Source organism: Ochotona curzoniae, unplaced genomic scaffold (assembly GCF_017591425.1).
Source record: "Ochotona curzoniae isolate NIBS_2020 unplaced genomic scaffold, NIBS_Ocur_1.0 contig_4797, whole genome shotgun sequence".
NCBI classification, from domain to species: domain Eukaryota; kingdom Metazoa; phylum Chordata; class Mammalia; order Lagomorpha; family Ochotonidae; genus Ochotona; species Ochotona curzoniae.
Window position 1 is genome coordinate 1,914,007 of NW_024466390.1, and position 23,632 is coordinate 1,937,638.

Here is a 23,632-nt window from a genome sequence, read left to right on the forward strand (position 1 = left end):
TGACTTAGCAGAGATCCTGCAAAAATTGTGCCTCACATCGCTGGAAAACCTCCCCCAAATTTCCTGATTTTATTTCAGGATTTCTTTTCTATTGTGGTATCTGAGATGGCACAACTGATTGCCTCGTGCATATCTGTTGGTTTTGCCCATGGCAAGTTATTTATATTTCATTGTTCTGATGAAAAAGTAACATTAATTTGTTGATGCAGAATACTGTTTTCTTGTGCTCTCAAAAATATTCCTGCTGTTGAGCTGCTTCTATTTTTAATATGTGTTTTTTTCTATGACAGAATGTTTTTTGATATTTGAAATTATTCTGGATGAAAAAGTAATGATGAAAGTGATGTAGTTATCAATAAAGCTGTCTTTAACCTTAGAACTATGTGAAGGGGGACACTTCAGAAAGTTCATGGGGGTTTTGAGTTTGGCATTTTGTCCTAAGGTTAAGATGCTGCTTAAGATGCTTAAGTTTGGGGCCAGCATTGTGGTGTAGCTAGGTAAGCATCCTACATGGGTGCTTATTCAAGTCCTGACCACTCACATTCCAATAATATGTATATTTTTATCAAATGTTTGAAATTAAGAATAGGGTCTGGCAAGGTAGCCTAGTGGCTAAAGTCCTCATCTTGCATGCATCGTGATCCTGTATGGGTGCCAGGTCCAATTCTGGCAACCCCACTTCCCATCTGGCTCCCTTCTTATGGCCTGGGAAAGCAGTTGAGGACGGCCCAAAGCCCTGGGACCCTGCACCCATGTTGGAGACCCGGAAGAGGCTCCTGGCTTTGGATCAGTGCAGCTCTGGCCATTGCGGCCACTTGAGGAGTGAATCATTGGATAGAAGATCTTGCTCTCTGTCGCTCCTCCTCTCTGTTTATCTGCCTTTCCAATAAAAATAAAGAAATCTTAAGAAAAAAAAATACCAGGTGACTATCACAAACACACTTAGTTTCATTCACTAAATGGTCATCACCCAGTGGCTTTTAGACCTTCCAGGTGTCATGAGCGTTACAGCCATGGCTCCTGCACAGTCTGTTTCTTTAAGGAATTGCAGAGGTGGGAAAGATGCAGGAAGTGTGCCAGACAGATGCAGTATGGGGTTTGAGGACTTGAGTGATGGTGTCACATCTGCTACGGCTCTCTGCTTTTGGAAGAGTTGCCTCCCCCTGTCTTTCTACAAGTGTATTGAATGGAACTTGCAGTTGGAGGGCTGAGAGAAAGCCTTTTGGAGGGCATTTCACGGACTTGGACATGTTATAAGCTGGAGATTCTCATGAATAGCTTCTTTAAAAGCTTTGTGTGTATATGCCTGGGTGGCTTAGATACTTTTGAGTTACATATTTCATGTCAGGAAGATTTTTTCTCAATATGCAAAGTGTAATAAATGCCAATAGACACTTAAATAAACCATTGTAATGATCCCCAACGTAAAGCTATTTGTCTTCAAACACATCTGATGATGAAAGAAGATATAAAATAGGAAATCAGGCCAGTTTTGGGATGTTTAATTTAAGCAAGTTTTTCCAAGCACTAAACCCATTACTGGATTCTAGGCAAAAAGAGGTGTGAGTAAAATCCTAAATCTGTGTGGAAATGCATTTCTGTGGTAGCCATTTTTGGAAAAGTCAGTTAGGCTCAGTTCTAGCTTTTGTGGCTATTTGGGGAGTGAATCAGCAGATGCAGGATCTTTTCTTTGCCTCTCCTTCTCTCTGTAAATCTGCCTTCCCAATCAAAATTAAATAAATCTTTAAGAAAAACTATACTTTCAATTGTTTTATTATTCAGCCATATATATATATATATATCAGAGTTGTGTCTTCAGGATTCCAATCAATCAAACACCAAGTCTCAAAGAAAAACTATAGTCTCTCTACCCCTCCCCTCCCACCCCCAACCTCACCTCTGCATTGTGAGCTAGGTTGGATCTCAAATCTCAGCTCCAGGTTCTTGCCTCTCAGGTACAAAACATCCTAAGTAAAGGCACAAATAGGATCTACATAAGCTTATTAAACGTGCCACGTTCAGGAGCACAGGTGCAGGAAGGGACATGTTGAATAGAGGGTGAAGGAGAGGGAGAGAGAGCGTGCTTCTGCCAGACAGGCTTCCTAGGTCCCAGGTGACCAATAGGATTACATAGGATGCTGTCGTTGTGGCTTCTAGCTTGTGACACCCCCCCCCCCCATCTAGCCACCTGTCTATCCCCCCAGCTTTTGGACTTTTGTAGGAATTCCCAAGGTCATAGAGTAATTGTGGGAAGAAGGCCTCGCCTGTGAAAGCCAGTTCTCCCAAAGATCCTACGACATCACACCGAATGTAGGCTATTCCACTCCTAGAAGTAGTGCCTTCAGGAAAAAAAATTTTTTATTATTCCAATGCTAGGCCTCTGAATACAATCATAGAAGAACTTACAATGTCGCTGGAGTAGCCCAGGGAGGGAAGATACATGGCTTTGAGGGCAGGGAGGAATCTAAACGGGACAGAGGGCTATGCACACTGGGGACACAATGGGGGAGGACAGCTGTATTTGGGGACAACAGTGTCACCTCCGTCCCGTCGGGGCTACCAGCAGTCCACACTGGGGGTTCGGCATGGACACAGAGCCCACCCAGCCGGCCCCAACGCCTAGGACACGTGGCCCCTCTTTTTCTGCAGGGCTTTCATCAGGTCGGCCATAAACTCCTGCTCTCCGCCTCCGGCCCTCGGCTGCTCTGCCCTCTTTGGGGGCGCTGGGGGCTTCTTGGTGCTTATGGGGGGCGGTCCGGCCGTCTTCGCGGTGGTCGGTGGTGGCGGAGGAGGTGGAGGCAGCGCGGAACCCACGTTGTTGACTGGCGGTGGCGGCGGTGGCGGCGGCACGAAGTCTGGGGGCGCATCGCCCACGTCTGGCGGCGGTGGAGGTGGGGGCGGCGGCAGGAAGTCTGGCAACTCATCCAAAAACGGGATTGGCGATGGTGGCGGCAGGAAGTCCTCGTTGTAGTCTCCGCCGTCGCTGGCGTGGCCGTGGTCGTTGCAGCTGTCGTCTTCGTAGCCGTCGTCGTGGCCCGGCGCAGCAGCCTTGGGCACCATGGCTGGACTGCCGCCGCTGTGACCGCTGGCCGGCTCTGAGGAGCGCCGCACGGGCGGAGGCGGCGGTGGCAGGTGCGATTTGGGGGCCACCCTGGGCGTGCCGGGGTTCTGGATCCCCACGGCTGGCTTCCTGTCCTGTGGGGGAGAGGACGGCAGTATGGGTCAGCTGGCCTGCTTCTGGGGGTGGAGAAAAAGAGGGGTACAGGGAGCCTTACCACTCCAGCCTTAAAGGAGGGCTTGGCCATCTCCAACGTGGCTCCCTGCAACCCGTTTTAAAGGAGGAGTTTGCGGAGTGAAAGGACCTTAGTGGCCCCTGTCTTAATGTGACCTCGAACTCTGAGACAATTCAGAATGCATGGCGGGTGGCTCAGCCTGCCTGCAGTCACACACACTGTGCTGCCACCAACACAGCCTGCCGGCTCCTGTGCCAGAGCAGGGCTGTGGGGAGCTGTCAGGAGCAGATAACAAAAATGATTTCATGATGCAAGAAAAGATCCCCCTGCCTGATTGCTCCAAGTAGATGCCATTTAAGATAGGCGGCACCTGCCGCCGCCCACTGCAATTGCAATGCATCAATAAATTGAGTAAAATTTCTGAAATAATAACAATGCAAAAAATGATTTCACTCCTGTTTTATGAGAAGGAAGCCCGTGGTGGTGGTATTGGTGGGAGGGGCAGTTCAAGGAAGTTGCTGTCTTCTGGGTTATAGGTGGTGTTTGTGTCAGCCCTGGCACCAGGATTCTCGTGGCCACCTGTTCTGGGGGCAGCGCTTGCATGCACCAATGCTTTCCCCAGGCCTGTGGACCTGAGGGAGAGAACTCCTGAGGCAGTTTTGTTTTCTTTAGGGAGGTAGTGTGGCCGGCCAGGAGTCCCAGGAGTTCGGGACACCTGCTCCTGAGTCTTAATTATTTTTTTTCAACGGGTATGAAAGTTGATCAGGTATAATCCCTTAATCCCCTATTATTCTGGAGGAGTTTGTGGAAAATGGAATTCAGAGAGAAGTTTATTTTGGTGTCCCCATCTTTCCCCAAATCCCCATGCATCTGAGGGATCCTCACAAAGTTCATGGAATAGGTGTGTAATGGGAAAATGGCATGGTTCAAATTTTTTTTGGTAACAAATTTATCTTTTAATTCCATCTTGTTGCTTTCTCTCCCGCCCCCATAGATTTTTCTGGAAATGCTTTCCTATGCTTCACATTAGGATCAAATAAAAAAGATGTGAATGAATTCTGAAAAAGCAAAGCAAACCGGGGATTCATGTGCTGCTGGAGCAGCATTTGGATGAAGTCTTAACACAATCATAAACCCTTCGACTGCCACTGGTCAACGAAGAATTCACGCCTGATATAATGCAACGTCTCTGGGAATTCCTTCCCTTTGGTTTAGTATAAATTTGCATTGGATTAGGCTTCCACTTTGTTCTTTTGCTTAGTTTCTAAGCCTCAGTGATTTCATTTTTAGAACAAGTGATTTTTCTTTTCTAAAGGGACCTCTTGGGGAGTTGTGTTCCCACTGGGTTTAACGATTTCTGTTATGGGGATTATTTCACTTCTTTGCACATTTTTAGGCACGTCTTTGAGTGGTGTAACAGAAGTGATGAGGTGGCCAGGCCAAGCAGATAACAACATCAGACACATAACTTTTAAAGATCCACAGTGTTTTTCAAGAATGACATGTTCAGTAAACATCAAACTCTTCGTTTCCTCCAATGCATCATGGGCAACAGCAGGAGGTGAATGAAAGATTCCTAAAGTTGAGACTACTGGTTAGAAGGGCTGGGTGCCATGATGCTGCCAACTGATTATGTTTGCTTTGAGTAAAACATGGGAAACAGGTCAACAGCTTTTGTGTCACCACTTGGAGATAAACTGAATTGGTGACTAAATTCTAATTATCTACTGTAGTTTTCAGATGCATTAAAATGAGCTGGAGGAATTACACTCATTTGGTCGTTATTTTCAAATGTGTTTCCTTCTCTGTCGCTCTGAAGATGCGTGTAGGACGCTAATGGAAAACTCTAACGTGCAAATTGTGCAATCTCATCCCTTTACTTGTCCTCTAGTCTGGTTTTTGGGTCCCAGTTAGCACTTTTTATAGAGCTTCTGGCTAAGTTGCTACTCTAATTTATTCAGAAAAAAAATCCCAAGAGCCTCCAGTTCAGCTATGCTTTTTTTTTTTTTTTTTGGAGATGGCTAAAATTCCTTGACTAAGCCAAAAGAGCCATTTTGGTCCAAAATAAGCACAGCTAAAGGTCTCTGGCATTGGAAACCAGGGTTTGCATTTTTCCCTATAGAGTGTGATAACAGCTGGATTTAACTTTCCATTCCAGCTTGTGTCACTGTAAGGTAAAAACAAAACAAAACATAAAACAAAAACAAAAAACAAGGATCAAAAGGAAATTAGATTTTTCGATAGCTGCCAATAGATGTTTGGTCTCTTGAAAATCGCAGTTAATAGAATGTGGCTAGAGATTGAGAAGGTAGGTACAGGTGACAGCTGGCTGGAATGAAAGCCAGTTGTCTCTCAGGCCTTACCTTGCTTGCTTCAGCATGATGCTGGGCTTCCTCGAGAATGGTACTGATGCAGTGTGCTGCCTGGGGGATCTGACCGTTGGGCTGGGAGGCACCTGCTTTAGGTCCTGCGAGGGAGGAAGAGTGAAAAATTGCAGGTGAGGCTTCTGACATTCTGGAATCAGAAAACACCAAAGGTTTCTGTCCCTGAAGTGAAAGTAAAGCTTCATGGGCCTTCTGACAACAGTAGCTATTATCATTCTGTTTCCTATTGCTATAGCAAGATGCCTGACACTTGGTCACTTTATGAAGAAAAGAGGCTTCTTAGCCCCATTCAGTTCTACACCCTCAGAGTATTTCTCTGCATTGTTTAAAGTATAACATGGAAACAAAAATCTATGAAGGAGACAAGCAGGACAGCATTTGATCCAAGGATTCCAAACAAATGTTTTCAATACAGGCAGACAAAAGGGTGATATTTCTGATTATTGCACCCTTTGAAGAATGCTCCAGCATCCATGGGATATTCCCACTTCAACTGCAAGACCTGAAACCAGGTATGAGGAAACAGCATAGGGAACCAAAAGTGGGGTGCATGGTTGCATGTAAACAGCCCCTGCCTTTTGCACCAAGTCAATATCTTGGTAGATGCAGGAAGGTGCAGGGGGACTGACAAACACAACATGGCCAACCCCAGTGCAGGATCCTGGGCTGCAGCCATGCCAGGAAGCAGCCATGGTCACACAGGGCATTTGGAGACAATGGCCAAAGCTGGATGGTGGGCTGTGGTCTGGATACAAGTGTTCTGTCTGTCAGATGCAGCATTTCCTGACTCTGCGAACACTTCTGGGTTTAGTAAGAGAACAGCCTGGTGTTTAGGAAATATGGACTGGAGTTTTAAGGAGCTAAAGGAGCATGGTCTGTGCTTTCTCTTCCCAAATGGTTCAGGAAAAAGCATGTCCTTAAATATGGATAATGAGCTGGAATGGAAGTGGAACAGCCAGAAGATGAACTGGTGCCCATGTGGAATGCCAGGGTTGGAGTGGGAGTGCTGGTCCCAATGACATCTTTTTTGGGGGAGAGGGAAGTGGGAAGGAATGGGTGGATTGATTTATCCTGGGCTGCTTGGAAGGATACAGGTGCCTGCTGGGGTTGGAATGAATCAGCCACAGTTCACGTATTAGAACCTCAGCTGCCAGGGCAGCAGGGGTGTGGATGGGTCCTCAGTGAAGGCGGGTCGTGAGGGTTCTGTGTCTTTGTGCCTATTAAGGCAGGGGCAGATTCCTGCTAAAATACAGATTTCCTTCCCTTCTCCCTAACACACACTCTCTGCACGTGATGTCTTTTGTACAGGTCATGATGTAGCAAGGAGACCCTCCCTCTGACCTTGAGTACCTTGAGGCACATAAATGTCGCAGTGTCTCAGGACGGGTGCCGAGGCATAGTAGGCTAAGCTTCCAGCTATAACACCAGCATCCCATATGGGTTACTTGTTCGAATCCCAGCTGCTCCACTGCTGATCCAGCTGCCTGCTAACATGCTCGAGAAAGCAGCTCAAATCCTCTGGACCCTGAACTCATGTGGGAGACCTGGAAGACACTCCTGACTCCTGGTAGTGGTATGGTCCAGCCCTAACAACTGCAATCATTTGGGGAGTGAAACAGATGATGGAAGACTTTCTCTCTTCTCTCTACAAATCTGCCTTTCACATTTAAATAAGTAAATAAATAAGTATTTTATACAAAGAAGAATTGCATCTGTAAATCACAGTGGATCTGTTAAAATGAAGGAAATATTAAAATAAAGCAAATGATAATTTAAAAAGGCCATTAAGAAGCCAGCCACGTAAGCAGTGTCCAAGAGCCTGGCCTGTTGTGTGTGATGAGTCCTAGAAGGAGGTGAGCTGTAGGATGCCGTGTCCTCCACACTGGGGTGCAGCCCTGGTCTGTACATGTGTGCAAATAAGAAACTTCACTCGCTTCCAATCCATTGGGGCTCCGTAGAGTTTGAAATCTCACACAGCAGGTGCTGGTGCCAACGACATGGGAAGTTGAGACTGTACCCCTTCGCTGCCCAGCAAAGCAACGATAAATGGGTGGCTCTCCAGTAAGGGTCACTTTCAGTAAAAGGTGAAAGATTTATCTGATCGGAGGATAAACCAGAGTGTAGGGTCACTTTCAAAAACTTGGCACGTTTGCTCTCAGTAGTGCCAGTGCCTGCCTATGACCCAGCCTAAGAATTTTCGGTAAATCAGACTTGCTGGCAACACCCCTGTTTCCTGCTTACCAAGGTAAAGTGTTTCTATCTTGTGCAAGAACACTCTCCTTGTTCCCATCCTCCTTTGAAAAAAATTTATTTAGGCAGGTTGGATGGAAGGAAGGAGGGAGGAAGGGGCGGGTAGGCGAGACAGGCCAAGAGATTCCATCTGCTGATTTACTTCCCAAACCCCAAACAACAGCTGAGCTGTGCTAGGGTGAAGCCAAGAGTTGGAAACTGAATCCAGGCCTCCCATGTGGGAGACAGGATGCAATCACTACAGTCTCCTAGAATGTGCATGAACTGGAAGCTGAAAGCAGGAGTTGCAATTTTCTTTTTAATCAGTGGTAAGCTCACCTAAACTGTTGCAATGACGTCCTTCAAAAATTGATTTTAGGGCCTGGCGCGATGGCGCAGTGGTTAAGGTCCTCGCCTTGCACGCCCGGGATCCCATATGGGCGCCAGTTCTAATCCCCGCGGCCCCTCTTCCCTTCCAGCTCCCTGCCTGTGGCCCAGGAGGGCAGTTGAGGACAGCCCAAAGCTTTGGGACCCTGCACCTGCGTGGGAGACCCGGAAGAGGCTCCTGGCTTCGGATCGGCATAGCATCGGCCGTTGCGCTCACTTGGGGAGTGAATCATCTGACGGAAGATCTTCCTCTCTGTCTCTCCTCTCTGTATATCCTCCTTTCCAATAAAAATAAAATAAATCTTTAAAAAAATTGATTTTAAAGACTCCAATGCAACTGAGGAGACATAAAGCATTTTTTGAGCACTTAGTGTTAAGAGCGTTCACAGACACCCTTTGATTTCATCTTGGAGATGCTCCCCGCCCCCGCACTCTTCCCCCCAGTTTTTGTTTTGTTTCAACCATCTTTGAATTCTAACTGTACACCTGCAACCAGTCAGCCATTGCTGTCAGTGCTGGGGAACACAGGCCAAAAGCAAGTCAATGACGACACAAGGTAATTGCAAATTGTGATAAGAAAGCAACGCAGCAGGGGCCGACAGTGGCATAGCAGGTAAAGCATTTGTCTGCAGGGCCTGCATCTCATTTGGGTGTAGGTTAGAACCCCAGCTGCTCTACTTCCTAGCCTCTGCTGATGGCCTAGGTGAAGCAGAGGACATTAGGCCTTTGGTTTCTGCACCCATATGCGAGATTGGGAGAAAGCTTCTTGCTCCTGGCTTTTGGCTTCTGATCAGCCTAGTTCTGGCTGTCATTTGGGGAGTGAATCAGTAGATTGAAGATTTTTCTCTTTCTTTACCTCCCTTGCTCTCTAAAACTCTGCCTTTCAAAGATATAAATAATAACAATTTAAAAATGCAGCAAAAACACAAGGAAGGGATTCACTGTTCATACAGCAGCGAGTAGTGACACATCCGATGATGCCGTCTCTCCATGCTGAGGCAAATCCACCTGACTGTTAAGATCATACTTTCCAACTGGGCATTCTCTGTGAAGCAGCAAAGCACCCCGACCTTTGATGTACAAATGCTTCCACCACAGAAAACAATGGTTCAAGGACCCCATGTGTGACTGGCTCTGTTTGATTCAGAGCTCACCACTTAGAACATCCTGGGCCCCTTCTCCCACCTTGAATTTCCTGAACTGTGGAGTAGGAAGAAGAATCCACAGGCAGCAAGGTTGTTATATGAACTGGAAACAGCCTACATAAAGGGGCCTTCCCAAAGTTGATAGAAACATGTATCATAAAGACAGCAATTCATGGATTTTTCACATTTTTTTCTTGGTGCATCCAAATAAACTTCCATTTTCCTCAACTTTTAGGAACTAGCTTCTAGTTAGCCACTCCACCCTTCAGTATCCTGTTCTCCTTAAAAGTGCAAACACATGCTGTTATGGTCCCCTTCAGACGTGGTGTCCAGGACTGGGGACAAGACTCCAGACATCATGTCACCATGGCAAAACCCCAGGGCTGGATCCTGTCCTTGGGGAGGGGCAATGTCCTGGGCACTGTTGATGCCGTGGGCAGGCATCGTATCTGTCCTCTTCGATGAGAAACACTTTCCAACCAGCTCACTTGAAATGCGTGATTGGCACCATTGTACCAACCATTTTAAGAAAAAAAGCAAAAGCTTTGGGTCAAGGTGAATTAGAAGGAAATAGATCTGTGGGTAAGTGGAGTTGAATCGGAGCATGAGACAACAAATATTCTGAGTGCCGCCTGCAAACTTATATTTTTATAAAAAGCACTGGAGATGTTAAAAGATTTTTCCCCCCAACAGGCAGAAAGAAAGAGTGATTGCTCATATCTTTTGGGGGTCACTGTCCTCAAACCCTGCAATTTAATCCAGGCCTCCCACAAGTGTAGCATGGATGTGAATACCCAAGGCACCACAGTTACCTCCCAGAGTATGCATTAGGAAGCTGGAGTTGGAACCAGGAGTCAGGAAACCCAGCTACTCTGATACAGGAAGCAGGTGCCTTCACATGATTCCTAAATCACCAGTGAATCACCTCTGGGTAATTTTGGAGCTTGAGCATTGAGCCTTGAGCATGTGTGGGAACCTCTCTCCCCTCCATGCGGTACCTGTGGGAGGCTGGGTGGCTGTCGCTGCAGGGATGGTCCCCATGGATGTCCACCGGGAGGCAAGCCCAGCCCTTGCCACTGCCCGCTGATAGTTGTCGTAGAGTGTCTTGCCGTACTAAGGAACAGACACACAAAGAAAGAAAGGAATCCATGTAAGTCCAGGTCTGCAGTCAACTCCCAATATTAGAAACTGAGAAAAAAAAATGCTTCCCAGTGTGAACTAATTCTCCCAGTTAGCAGTCAATACAGCCAGCACCACGTCAGAGGCGAGAGCAAGCCCTCATCACATCTGATCACATGTCTGCTTTCCTGCAACTCTTTGCATCGCCCAACGCCACATGGATCTTGCAAGTCTTCTTTAAGGGGCAAGTGCCAAAGTCAACCCCAGGTGCTTTGTCTCGCCATCACCCACGCCTGTCTCAATGACAGGCAGATAACAGCTAGATCATGTCTGGGTCCAGTGTCTCCCCCGGAGTCCCAGAACTCTAGACCCAGGTCGGGAAGCTCACGGGCAGGTTCACGTGAGAGCTACGGGCACTCACCTTGGCAATCCTGATGCCCATGACCCACTGGTTGAGAATTCGTGCATCATCACAGCAGAGGTACTTGATGTACTGAGACTCCTTCTGGATCTGGGGATGCTGGAAAGAAACAGTTTTGAAGATAGTAGTTTACAAAGCTCTTTAACTCCATAGCAGCTCTAAGCACCATTTATCATTTCTCTTTAAAACAAAATAGCATAGGGCCTGGAGCAGTGGCTCCACTGTTTCGTCCTCCCCTTCAGGCACTGGGATCCCACATGGGCACCGGTTCTAGTCTCGGCGGCTCTACTTCCCATCCAGCTCCCTGCTTGTGGCCTGGGAAAGCAGTAGAGGACAGTCCTGAACCTTGGGATCCTGCCTCCTTGTGGGAGACCCAGAAGAAGCTCCTGCCTCCTGGCTTCGAATTGGCTCAGCTTGGGCTGCTGTGGCCATTTGGGAAGAGATTCTTTCTGTATCTCTTTCTCTCTGTGGATCTGCATTTCCAATAAAAACAAATAAATCTTTTTTTTTTTTAAAAAAAAACAACATAACAAATTCTCACATACTGAGATGGTGGCCAAAATGACAGGCAGCAACTGGAGGATTAGGAAGAGAAAGTCTTTTATCCAACGGCTTGGTCTTGAAAGGATTCAACACGTCTCCTATCTACTGGAGTGCAAAGTACTGCATTATCAACAATTACTTCTGCACATTTTAGGATATTTACTTATTTATTGGAAAAGCTTTTTTTTTTTTTTTTTTTTTTTTAAACAGAGAGAGAACCATCTGCTGGTTCATTCCCCAAATGGTTATTTTGGCCAAAGCTGAGTTAGTCTGAAGTGAAGAGCAGAAAGGGCCCCAAGCTCTTGGGCCAGCCTCTGTTGCTTTCCTAGGTGCACTAGCAGGAAGCTAGATGAGAAGCAGAGCAGCTGGGACTTGAATTGGCGCCCATATGGGATGCGGGCATCAAAGGTGGCGGCTTTACCCACTACCAAAGCACTGCCTTCTCACGTTGGCATTTTGAATGTTTGAAAGTCTATCATATTTCTATCTCCTTCAAATCTTACCCTTGGACACAGCTTCTACTTGGTCCTTGTGGATGCCTGATCAAAAATAATTATTTATCATTTTACTTGAGAGACAGAGATCTTTCATCTTCTCCTTCACTCTTCAAATAACCACAGCTGCCAGGACTCGGTTGAGGCAGACCAAAGACAGGAGTCAGGAATTCCACCTGGGGGTCTTCCATGTGCACGGCCCAAACCCAAGTGCTTGAGCCATCACCTGCTGCCCCCCAGTGTGTGCCTTAACAGGAAGCTGGACGAGAAGTGGAGGAGCTAAGGCTCTGACATGGATGCGAATGTCCGAAGTGATAACTACCACACTACACACTTCCCAAGGATGTTGCTGCAGTTTTCCATTCTGGCCAGCAGGTGGCGGAAGACACCTTCGAATGCCTGCCTCACATTTCATCATTCATTGTCATTTAATGCTGACCCAGTCACCGGTGGCTGTTGGATTTTACTTTCACAAACGTTATCTCAGCGATCTGGATGTTGGATGTCAGCATGTTCGAAGTTTTACCTCTGGAGGCCCTTAAGCTTGGGTCTATTTTAAGCATGAAAGTCATAAGGATGAGAAATATTAAGCTCTTATCAGTGGACTATCACAGCTCACTAATGCCTGCATGTGCTCCCTTCAAGGTGAAAGTTCTGAGAGCTAAACCAATGCCAAAACCACTTTACTTTTGTCCTGACTGTCATGGAAATGGCTAAGTGGATTTTTTCACTTGAAATTTTTATTTTAAAAGATTTATTTACACATTTATTTGAAAGGCATAGTGCCAGAAAAAGGGAGATCTTCCGTATGTTGGGTCACCCCCCTCCTACTCCTAGTTGGCAAATGGCCACAAAAACCAGGGTTGGGCCAGGCTGAGGCTAGGAGCCAGCAGCTCTATCCTCGACTCCCACATAGGTGACACTTAGGCCGTCTTCCATTGCTTTCCCAGCAGGAGTCGTGGGAAATGGAGCAGCCAGGACTTGAACCCACATCCTGAAGTAAACAGAGGCAGCTTAGACCACTGCCTTAACACTGACAACTAGCATCTTGTTTCTAATGCTTATAGTTGTTGTTAGAAATATTTCTCCCTCAATTTCTGGGTCATTTAAAAAGTTGACACTGTCCTCTTGGGCCTTTTTCTTTTCTTTTTTTTTTTGTCTTTTTGCTTCTGTTTCACACATGTGCCACATGAAAGCTGAGTTTCCAGGAGATGATGATGAAATTCCTCGTGCTTGCAAGGAACGCACTAAGCAACTATCCGTGCAAACATTTACGCAGTGGAAGAAGACATTTCTTAAGAGCGCGTTATTCCTTGAAATGTACAATGTGATCATTTCCTTAAACAGAATGGCTTGTGGACAGAAAGCAGAGGCAATGGGGCCCATAGCCTTGGGCTCCTGCATCCATGTGGCAGATCTGGATGAAGCCTCTGGTTCCTGGCTTCTGACTGACCCAGCTCCAGCTACTGTGTTCATCTGGGGAGTGATCTGGTAGATGGAATGTTTCGATGTCTCTCATCCTTTGTGACTTTGCCTTTCAAATAAAAATAAATCTTTAAAGAAATAAAAAACTTAGCTTATTTTGAAAAGCAGAGAGAGAAAGAGAACTTTCAACCATTGGTTTGCTTCTCAACTGCCTGCATCAGTGAGGAACCCTGTCATGGTGGCCATTTGGGGAGATCTTGGAACTGGAAAAAGTTACTGTTCAAGAGAAAACTTATGACCATGTCTGCCAGCAGAAGTGGTTTTGGGCAAGCCTGCTGGTTGCCAACAACACAAAGCCTGAGGTCTGTGTTGTGTTCACTGATGCAGGTCAAGGCTTTAAATCAAATGAAATGTGAAGAAATATTCTCTAATGAATGAATTACACAAGTCCTGTGGTAGCTGAGAGCGTGTGGGACATGTCTTTATCACACTGCCTTTTAAATCTCTCAGCTGATTCATTACTAAATCTTTTTTTTTAAAGAAAAAAAAAAATGCTTGGGGGTGAGGTAGAAGACTGAGATGAGCAGGAAGCAGGAGAAAAGTTGCCAATATTTCCCAAAAGAGCTCAACATAAAACAGACTCAAGGTCTAGAAGCAAGTAACAGCTCTGGTGTAAGGGCCCCATTGGGCCAGGGGATGATGGATCAGCTGAAGGCTACAAGGAACCTGCAGTACTAAGAGAAGGTAGACTCTGAAGCTTAACGTAAGAAGTGAGACCTTGCAGGATAGCACAGTTAGGTTCCTAGGAAGCATAGGTGATGTCAGCCTAGCTCCAGAACCTAGTTGAGTTTCTTTTTCCATGTCTATGATCTGGAAGATTTGCTGAAAGAACTGAATGAAAGTATGTGTAAAAAGAACCTTACAGAGAGCTTGAACGTGGCAGGGCTGCTGTGATGGATAATTTCATTAATGATAGAACGAAGTTCCAAAGAACACAAATGAGCAGAGGACCTATAAGTCCAAACATCCATCCATCCATCCATCCATCCATCCATCCATCCATCCATCCATCCAAACATCCATCCATCCAAACATCCATCCATCCATTCATCCATCCATCCATCCATCCAAACATCCATCCATCCATCCATCCATCCATCCAAACATCCATCCATCCATCCATCCATCCAAACATCCATCCAAACATCCATCCATCCATCCATCCAAACATCCATCCATCCAAACATCCATCCAAACATCCATCCTTCCACTTGTATATTCATCTATTCATCCATCTGTCCATCCGTCCACCCATTCATATCTCTAATCACCCACCCACATATATATCTGTTCACCTGTCCACTTGTCCATCTATCAATTCATTGTATCCATCCATTTATCTATTAGATAAGTGTTACGCAACCACAATGTATCAAATATTGAATCTGATTCATGAACACAATAGAAAAAAAATCCCTATCTTTGCAGCATGTACATGCTGCAAAGGGAGAAAACAAGTAATTCAAAATACTAAGGAATATAATTTTGCACCATGAGAAGAGTGTGAAGAAAATGGGTCAGCCTAGGGGTAGGAGAAGGGTGGTGATGGGGCATAATGCTCACTCCGTAACAAAACCCACAGCTTTTCTTGGAAAATGTTTATTGCCCTGCCCCATCCCATCTGATGACAGATATCTGTGACAAAGAATTCACAGCAGAGCAGGTGCAGTGCAAGTTCAGAGTGGGAACATGCAGCTTAGAGAGGACACAAGCAGGGCAGGGCATCCTGCTTCTGGTGCTTGTTCCTGTGGGAATGTGCAGCCTTGCTGGATGCAGGTAACACCCATCCACCTCCTCAGACTAAGGGCCTGGGCCCAGGGCTTTGTCATCCCTGAGAACTGACTAGAAGTGTGAATTCCTGCATCTGATCCCAGCCTTCCCAAGTCAGAAGCTCTGAGGGTCCATCAGATTGCTCCTTAGCTGCCATTCTGGGGCACCTAGGTGGAAAATATTTATCTGATCCTGCAGAGTGGGAATGGTAACTACCATGCGTTGAGTACTGATATGTTTCTAGACATTGCACCAATGGTTCTACGCAGCCTCTCTGATCATCCTCATAAGAAGGGCTGGATCTCTTTGCTTTGAAAATGAAGCCACTGAGGCTTTGAGTCTCAATCATGTGTCTGAACTCACAGATAAGGCCAGGACCTCAACTCTAGTCTTTTTTTTTTTTTTTTTTTTTTTTTTTTACCAACTCCACAGACTGACATTAGGGTCACATTGAGTTTGAAACCAACGGAGCAAGTGCATTGGGCTAAGCTGCCCTTTGCGGAGGCCGGAATGCCATTTTGCAATGTCTTGGTCCATCCCCCTGCTTGGCTTCTTGAGTCCAATTTCCTACCAACTGCACATCCTGCGGGCAGTAGATGATGCCTGAGTGCTTAGGTCCCAGCCACCCACATGGGAGACCTAGACTGAGATCCAATCTCTTGGCTTTGGCCTAGTCCAGCCCCAGGTGTTGTGGGCATCTGGGGGGAATGGACCAGTGAATGGGAGATCATCTTTCTGTGTTCCTGATAAAACATTTGAATATCAAGAAAGGAGTACACATGCTGCCATGCTAGGACAGGACTCTGGGCCTAGATCCACCAGGCTCTGTGGGGTGTTTGCATCTGAGCCTTCTCTCCCCTTGAAGGGAGCCCGAGTCTCTGCTGCAGACCAGGCTCTGCTACAACAGTGCTTTTCAAAGCTGGAGTTCAGTGCCCTGGGACTCAGCATTGCTGCTCCTGGGGACATCCAGGGGAACTACTGACGCCTGGGAAGAGAAGTCACTCCTGCTGTGGCTCAAAGACCTGCTCCCAAACTCTTGAGTGGGCATGAGAATCTCAGTTCTGCCCTGTTTTCTGCATCCACATCCCCATCGTGGAGTGGATGTCCAGTGCGGCAGTCTAGGAAGCTGCCAGAGACACCCATATACCTTATCAGAATTCCTGGTTCAAATCCTGGTGATTCTGCTTCCCATCTAGCTTTCTGCTGATGCCCATTCTGGGAGGCAGCTGGCAATGGCTCTAGGGCTTGGGTCTCTATCACTCAACGGAGCGATCCACATTGAATTCTGGGCTCTGAGCCTTAAATAAAGCATTTGAGGAATAAACCAGTGGGTCAAAGATCTTTCCCTCTTCCAAATCAATACATTTCCAAATGTATACAATTTTTAAGCAGAGATGGCAGTCACTGAGAGACATGACTCAAATAGATACAAACACTTTGCTTTTTCCTATTTTGTTCACAAACAAAAATGTGATGATGCCACACTCCTGGTTAGCTACCCAACACACAACACTTTCTTCCATGAAAGAACATAGCAACTCACATGGCTTATGAATTCAAACTAGGGACGTCACCCAACATACCTTTAAAACAAAGCAATAGTCGGTGGGTGCTTTGTACCTGGCTCTGCACTGAGTCCCGTAGTAAATGTTGACATTCTCAAACTGTATGAAGCAGGCGAGATCACGAGACGTCTGCAAGACAGGGAAACAGACAAGCGGGGCTGACAGTCAGTCATTCTCCAAGGTGGCTCTTGATGGCACTTCTGTAGAGCAGCCATTGCAGTGTCGGCAGTGCCTTCCAAGCCCGAGCCCTACAAGAAGTGATGAGGACTGCGTGCCTCATATCTGGACTCGGTGGATGCTGTGGGTGCCTGTGCTATCCCACAGTCAGGATGGCCTGACCTTGAGACACTGTTCTTTGTCATTATTACTGCTTTATGATACAGTTCCACAGACCTGTGGATTTCCTTTGCCTCCACCCATGTCCTCTCTTCCCCACCTAGTTCCCCTATATTATTACCATTGTATAGTTCTTCAAAAATAGTCATAAGTCCATCATTATGGGTACGGACAATGGCAGAGAGTCCAGCGTCCTATTCTCAAGATATATTTAACAGTTTCATTGGGAGTCCATCTTTGATCTGGAAGTGGAGATGCTTACTGTATTATATCCTCGCATCTGGATATGATAGTCTTCATTACACAATTACCATACATCCCCTTAAATGAAAAGTCACAATGCAAAATCAACAACAGGAAGAAAAATAGAAATTTCCGAGGCCATGAAGTTCTCAAGAGGTTTTGATAGTTCAGTAGTCCTAAATTGCTGTCAATCCTGTCACTCCAATCACGATGAAATCTCTCCAGAATCCACTGACTGCTCTGGTCCACCTTAGAGTCTCTGCCTGCCCAGATATTCACTGCCAACACTCGGTTGGAGTAGTTATTAATTTGTTCTGTCCTCCATCCCCTGCCATGGGACCAGGGAGACATCGTTCTTAATGCAGCCCAGATAAGATGATCACCTAGACAGAATTCCACTTTTTTTTTTTCTTGCATCTCACTGTTCTAAGTCAAAGATGGATTTTACAATAGGGCATTAATATGTAGCAGAAGAAAAAACCCTCCGGATGAACAGCAAGCAGTACACGGGCTGCCGAGTAAATCAGCACCAGCATCCTGCACTTCTCTTGCTGGCGTTGCGGTCATTGCCATGGACACTGAGATCACCCCTCCATGGCTAAAGTGCTCCAGTCTCAACTTGCTTCCACTGCTCTTTTTTTCTTCTCTGTTGTGTTTTATAATGCTTCTTCACCTCATTAAAAAGCTATCAAAGACAGAACTGCTATGTTGCGTTGCACAATGGTGTTCTATTTTGTCTTTCTCTCTTTCCTCTGAATTTTCAAAGTGGAATTCTTGCCTCGTCCAGATATTTCTACTGGTGTTCTATCCTGTGTCTTGACCTCTGGGTAGAGAAGGCCTATTTCAGTATATTCTTTTTTTGGAAAGGACTGTCTATTTTGGAAAACCTCTTTCTGATTAATTTTAGAATTAGTCTGTGTACTTGAAGTAAAAAAAAAATTCCGATTGAAATTTCAGGATTATACTGAAGCTATAAAAGATATCAAGGTGGAATTAGTTTTTTTTTTTTTTTGATCCAGCCACATGGTACATTTCTATCTCTTCAGCTCTTTATTTTCTTTGTTAAATCATCATCATAATAAGTTATAATAAAGGTAATAGCAATCACATGTATTCTGCAGTGTACAGGTTTTGAACATTTCTTGTTAAGTTTATTGCTAGATATTTTGCATTTTTTTGTTTTTACCATGCATGGATTTTTAGGCATCACATTTCAATCTGTTTTTGTTTGGGTGAGAAAGGAGAGTGAGTTACTGGCTGTTATTGTTCTGGCTTTAATTTTTCAGTTGAGCATCTTATACTGTCAGGTAGACATTTGAATGAACTGAGATCTGGAGTGTTCTACTTTGCCAATACTGACATGTCTGATTCTTTTTCCTGATGTATTGATTCGCTCCCCCCAATGTAAACAGTGGGAGAAAGTATTTTTTTGGGGGTCTAATTCAACTGGGATCACTTTTGATTTTCAGTCAGTGTGCTGTTTGCTATCGGTTGACTTCTATGTCTGCACTGAAAAAGATATTGCATTTCCAAAGTAAAAAGAATTCTTTATAGATCAACTCTAATGTCCCTGGTGTGAGCCTGGAAGATGGCAGAGATGGGCACACATTGATTAGACAGAGGCGAGGATAGGAGACAATGAGCAGGGCTGGGACTGCCCTGGATCAAATCCCAGGCGTGGAGTCCACCTGCCCTGCCACAGACACACCAGTCTCCCTCCCCAGTGAGCACACCTGGCTGTCCAGGTGACTTCACCTGCGTAGGATGGGGAGTTAGGCCGTTCCCGAGGACGCCTGCAATCCACGAAGAGCCCACTAGGTGGCGCCTTGGCTCTGGATAGACATTAAGGGGAAGTGCATTTGTTGACCCCGGATCCAGGCAAGAGTCTAAGATTTTAAGGAGACAACAGAAATCCAAGAGTCGTTCAGAAAGGTGTTGGAAAAAGCTCACGGCCGGACTGAGCGTGAAAATGACATCTCAAAGAAGAAAAGGGGATCACGTGCGTGTAGATTGGAGGTGATCATTCTCAAGTCCCCGCATTAAGTGATGTCTAAACCACATGGCTGTGGTGAGGTGGGGAGACTGGGAGCAACGCAGCGCCATCAGGGCTAAAATCTCAACCGAGATCTTATCAGGACTTGTAGCCCTCCCCATGGTCCCTGATGAGTGCAGGGCAGGCGAGTGAGAGGAGATTAGAGGGGAGGACATAGTCCCTTAGAATCAGAAACATGCAGGGACAAAATAATCCTGAGAAAAGCCTTTCGTTAGCGTTGCTGAAACTTTACAATTGGTCAAAGTTTTTAACCTTCTCGAGTGATGAAAAGAATGCCGCAGGATGGCGGCCATTCTGTCCCATACAGACACTGACATGCAAAGTGCACATCCTTGGCCACCCAAGGACTCTCCTCGAGTGGCTGATGGCCAAAGTGGTTTTTGTTTTGTTTTTATTCTGACCTTAGTCTTCCCTTTGGGCACGTAGTAAATCCCAGAAGCCCGCAGGAGAAAATAGCGCCGTTTCCAGGACTTCTTCCCGTCTTCCTTCAGATACAGAGCTCCTTCGAGCTCCGGAACAATCACAGACGTTCCGCAGAAGCTTTCCTGAAATCGATATGCAGCTGACATGAAACACACGTGCAGTGCCAGGCGTCCAAGACACACGCTCTAGTTCACATTGACATCAACTGTCACTTTACGCTTTGAACAGAAAGTCAATTTTGGCCGTAGCACAGGTTGAATATGTATGCGTGTGTTTGCCTTCTGCCTATGCAACGAGGGGGGTTGGCCTACGGGTTAGAACAACCACATCTCTCAGGGCCCTGAATGCTTTGATTCACGGATCTGACTCTCCATTCCAGCTTCCTTCCACTCGGACCCAGCAGATCATGACTGAAGTTTTGGGGCCCTTGCACCTGCAATAGGAAACCTGGATTGAGTTGGAACTAATTCTGATCGAACCCAGTTCAGCCCTGGCTGTGGCAGGCATCTGGGGGTGGTGGTACTGAACTAGTGAAAAGCAATGATCTATCTCTCTACATCTCTCAGCTTCTCAAGAAATCTAAATAAACAAAAAGAATCAGTGCCCTGACTCAGACCTTGGGGTCTTTGGCTACTGAGTCCTGTACCTTGGGCCATTCTATCCCAGTTCTTTCTCTTTAAAAAAAAAGGGGGGGGGGGTAATATTAACTAACAACCCATTTTACAGGAAAAAACAATCAGCTGACAGCTATGGCTTCTGGAACCCTCTCCCATAATTGATCTCTCTGGGTACTCTGTAGAGTACCCAGCACACTGAGTCATCACTTCCCCCGAATTGCCACAAGGACCCACCGGAATGGAGCAACTGAGGCTTCCACGGGGTCAGGACTCACCCATCAACACAGGATGTGGCAGGGAGCCGAGCTGAATCACTCAGGTTTCTAATGCCAAGTCTCAGCCTCCCCACCAAATGTTATTGGAAAGGGAGAGTTGCAGAGAGTGGCACACACACACACACACACACACACACACACACAGATATCCTGTCTTCTGGTATACTCCCCAAGTGGCCACAAGAGCTGGAGGTGGGCAGGTCTGAAATCGGGAGTTGAGAGCTTCTTCCGGCTCTCCCACCTGAGTGCAGGGACTTAAACACTTGAGCTCTCTCTTCTGCTGCTTTTCCAGGCACATTAGCATGGAGCTGGATGGAAAGTGGACCAGCCAGGACTCAAATGAAAGCCCGTATAGGATGCTGGTACTCAGGCAGAGGCTAGCCTACTGTACAATGCCACTGGTTCTTAGAAGCCTCTTAGCACTCACTTTAAGGGACAGCATTTAGTACAGCAGTTAAACAGCTGCTTAGGATGCTTGATGCAGTTTTGGATAACCAGCTTCATCTCCTACTTCCTGCGCAGGTGCACCCTGGATGCAGCAGGTCCTGCTACTTGTGGAAAAAACCTGGGTTGAATTTAAGGCTCTTGCCTTTGCCCTGGCTTAACTGTGGCTGTTGGGGGTCATTTGAAGGAGTAAACCAGTGCATGCGAGATCTTTCTCTTTCTGTCAGTCTTTCAGAGTGAAAATACATGTAAAAATTTTTAAAAAACCACTTTGAAGATGATTTAAAAACTCTTGTATCTGCCTCCCGTGCAGGACTTAAGTGATGGAATGCTAGGAGGTAAATCTTATAAGGATTGAGTTTTTTTTTTTAAAGATTTATGTTATTTTCATTATAAAGTCAGATATACAGAAAGGAGGAAAGACAGAGAGGAAGATCTTCCGTCCAATGATTTACTCCCCAAGTGAACTGAATGGCCGGTGCTGCGCTGATCCAAGGCCAGGAACCAGAAACTTCCTCTAGGTCTCCCACATGGGTGCAGGGTCCCAGGGCTTTGGGCCGTCCTCGACTGCTTTCCCAGGCCACAAGCAGAGAGCTGGATGGGAAGTGGAGCTGCTAGGATTAGAACTGGCGCCCATATGGGATCCTGGTGCATTCAAGGCGAGGACTTCAGCCGCTAGGCTGCTGTGCCAGGCCCAAGGATTGAGTTTTACAAGGAAAGAATTACTAATTTGGGGCCAGCATTTGTGCACAGCAGGTTAACTACCAACATCTTGTATCAGACTTAAGGTTCCAACCTTGGCTATTCTGCTTCTGATAGAGTCCCAGCTCACACATCCCGGGAGGTAGCAATGCTGGCGCAAGTTCTTGGGACACTCCATGTAGGAAACCCGGAAAGAACTCCAGGCTCTGCTTCAGTTCCTCTGTCTCATTCTCTGTGTCACTCTGTCAAGCAGATGAAAAAATATATATATTTTTTAATTAAGAAAGGGGAGCTGGTGTCATGGATGAACAGGCTAATCCTCCACTCTGTGGTGCCAGCACTCTATATGGGCACCAGTTTGTGTCCTGACTGCTCCACTTCCCATCCAGCTCCCTGCTTACGGCCTGGGAAAGCAATGAAGGATGACTCCAGTCTGTGGGCCCCTACATCCACATGGGAGGCCTGGAGGAAGCTCCTGGCTCCTAGCTTTAGATCAGCTCAGCTCTGGCTGTTGCAGCCATTTAGGTAGTAAACCAGCAGATGGAAGATCTTCTCTCTCTGTTCTTTGTAAATCTGCCTTTTAGAAGAACATAAAAGAAATCTTAATAAAAAGTTAAAAAATGAATTCTTCATCCAACATTATGAAAAACAAAATACATAGTCTAAAACCATATTTTTTACAATCCACGAAAAAACATTTGAATAATTTAAGTAGGTACGGTTTAGCAATAACTTGAGTTCGAACCTCAAGTTAACATTTTAGTGCCTGATGCAGAATTCCCCATGGCTCTGCACAGTAAATAATTTACAGAGTACCCACCCTTCTCTGTTCACTCTGCAGAATGAAGCTTACCTCCAACAAGGACTCCTTGTTCTTGGCATTCATTTTCTCCTGGCTCTCCTTGCTTTCTTTTTTCCCTCTGTTATTCAGGTAGAAATTCTACACAAAATGGGAAAGATCAGGTTAGCACAAGGTTCATGTTCACACTAGACCCTTGCAGGGTCTCGGACCCAGTGCATCACCGGGTCAGAAGTCACAGGGAGTACAAACTGTGTGGAAACATTGAAAACATCGGCCAAGGACACGACAGTGCAGAACTGTGAAATCCCATGGGGTGAGACGCAAGGAGCTGGGATGCTCACGGGCTGGAAGGGGCTGTGAGAGGAGCGAAGGTAGAAACCACATCCATGTCCAACAGGAGCCAGAGCTCCTCAGGGGAAGCCTGAGATCAGGGTTCATGTGCATAGAGATGCCTTGTCGGACTGCCCTGATGCTCTACAGTCCCTGCTACAGTCATGTGTACACAAGCTTTGCTCCTTGGCGAGGACCACAGAGGAGTAGAAGGACATTTCTGGGAACACTTTCGGAACATCCCTACTGAGCCACAGTGTCAAGTTTGTGTTCCTTGATTTTGGACCCTATTAATGTGGAACATTTGCGGGAAGGCAGAAAAGGGACCACGCGAGCCTCCGAAGGATCAGGGGCATCCAAGAACGGATTCTAACATCATTAGGACAGCTGAGGCTCCCACACGGACCAGAGGTGTGTCACAGAGAGCAGCTGTCCCAGGTGAAGTGTTGAGGGCTTTTGTGTGTTGAAGGTAAGCGTTCTCTAAAGTCACCCCTAAGAACGTCTCACAGATGGAAAACACCTCAGGAGCACAGGGACTTTGGGCCTTTCTGAATTCAGACAGATGCCCTTCATGCCATGGGATTGTGTCTCAAGGCATGCTCCATGCAATGCCTCGATTCTCCAAAAAATGC

The 23,632-nt window shown here is 46.2% G+C and overlaps 1 protein-coding gene across 1 annotated transcript in view; it reads right to left on the reverse strand.

The window, feature by feature from the left end:
- Nucleotides 1–2,340: 2,340 nt before the first annotated feature.
- Nucleotides 2,341–23,632, reverse strand: part of LOC121161614 (amyloid beta precursor protein binding family B member 1 interacting protein) — a 79,253-nt gene continuing 57,961 nt past the window's right edge. Inside the window, exons 8-14 of the mRNA XM_040988103.1 lie at nucleotides 22,722–22,808; nucleotides 19,809–19,952; nucleotides 16,794–16,904; nucleotides 10,919–11,017; nucleotides 10,377–10,491; nucleotides 5,597–5,700; nucleotides 2,341–3,195 (exon numbers count right to left, since the gene is read on the reverse strand). Of these exons, the coding sequence (XP_040844037.1) occupies nucleotides 2,620–3,195; nucleotides 5,597–5,700; nucleotides 10,377–10,491; nucleotides 10,919–11,017; nucleotides 16,794–16,904; nucleotides 19,809–19,952; nucleotides 22,722–22,808 (1,236 nt within the window). The 3' untranslated portion in view covers nucleotides 2,341–2,619. The remainder of the gene's footprint in view (nucleotides 3,196–5,596; nucleotides 5,701–10,376; nucleotides 10,492–10,918; nucleotides 11,018–16,793; nucleotides 16,905–19,808; nucleotides 19,953–22,721; nucleotides 22,809–23,632) is intronic.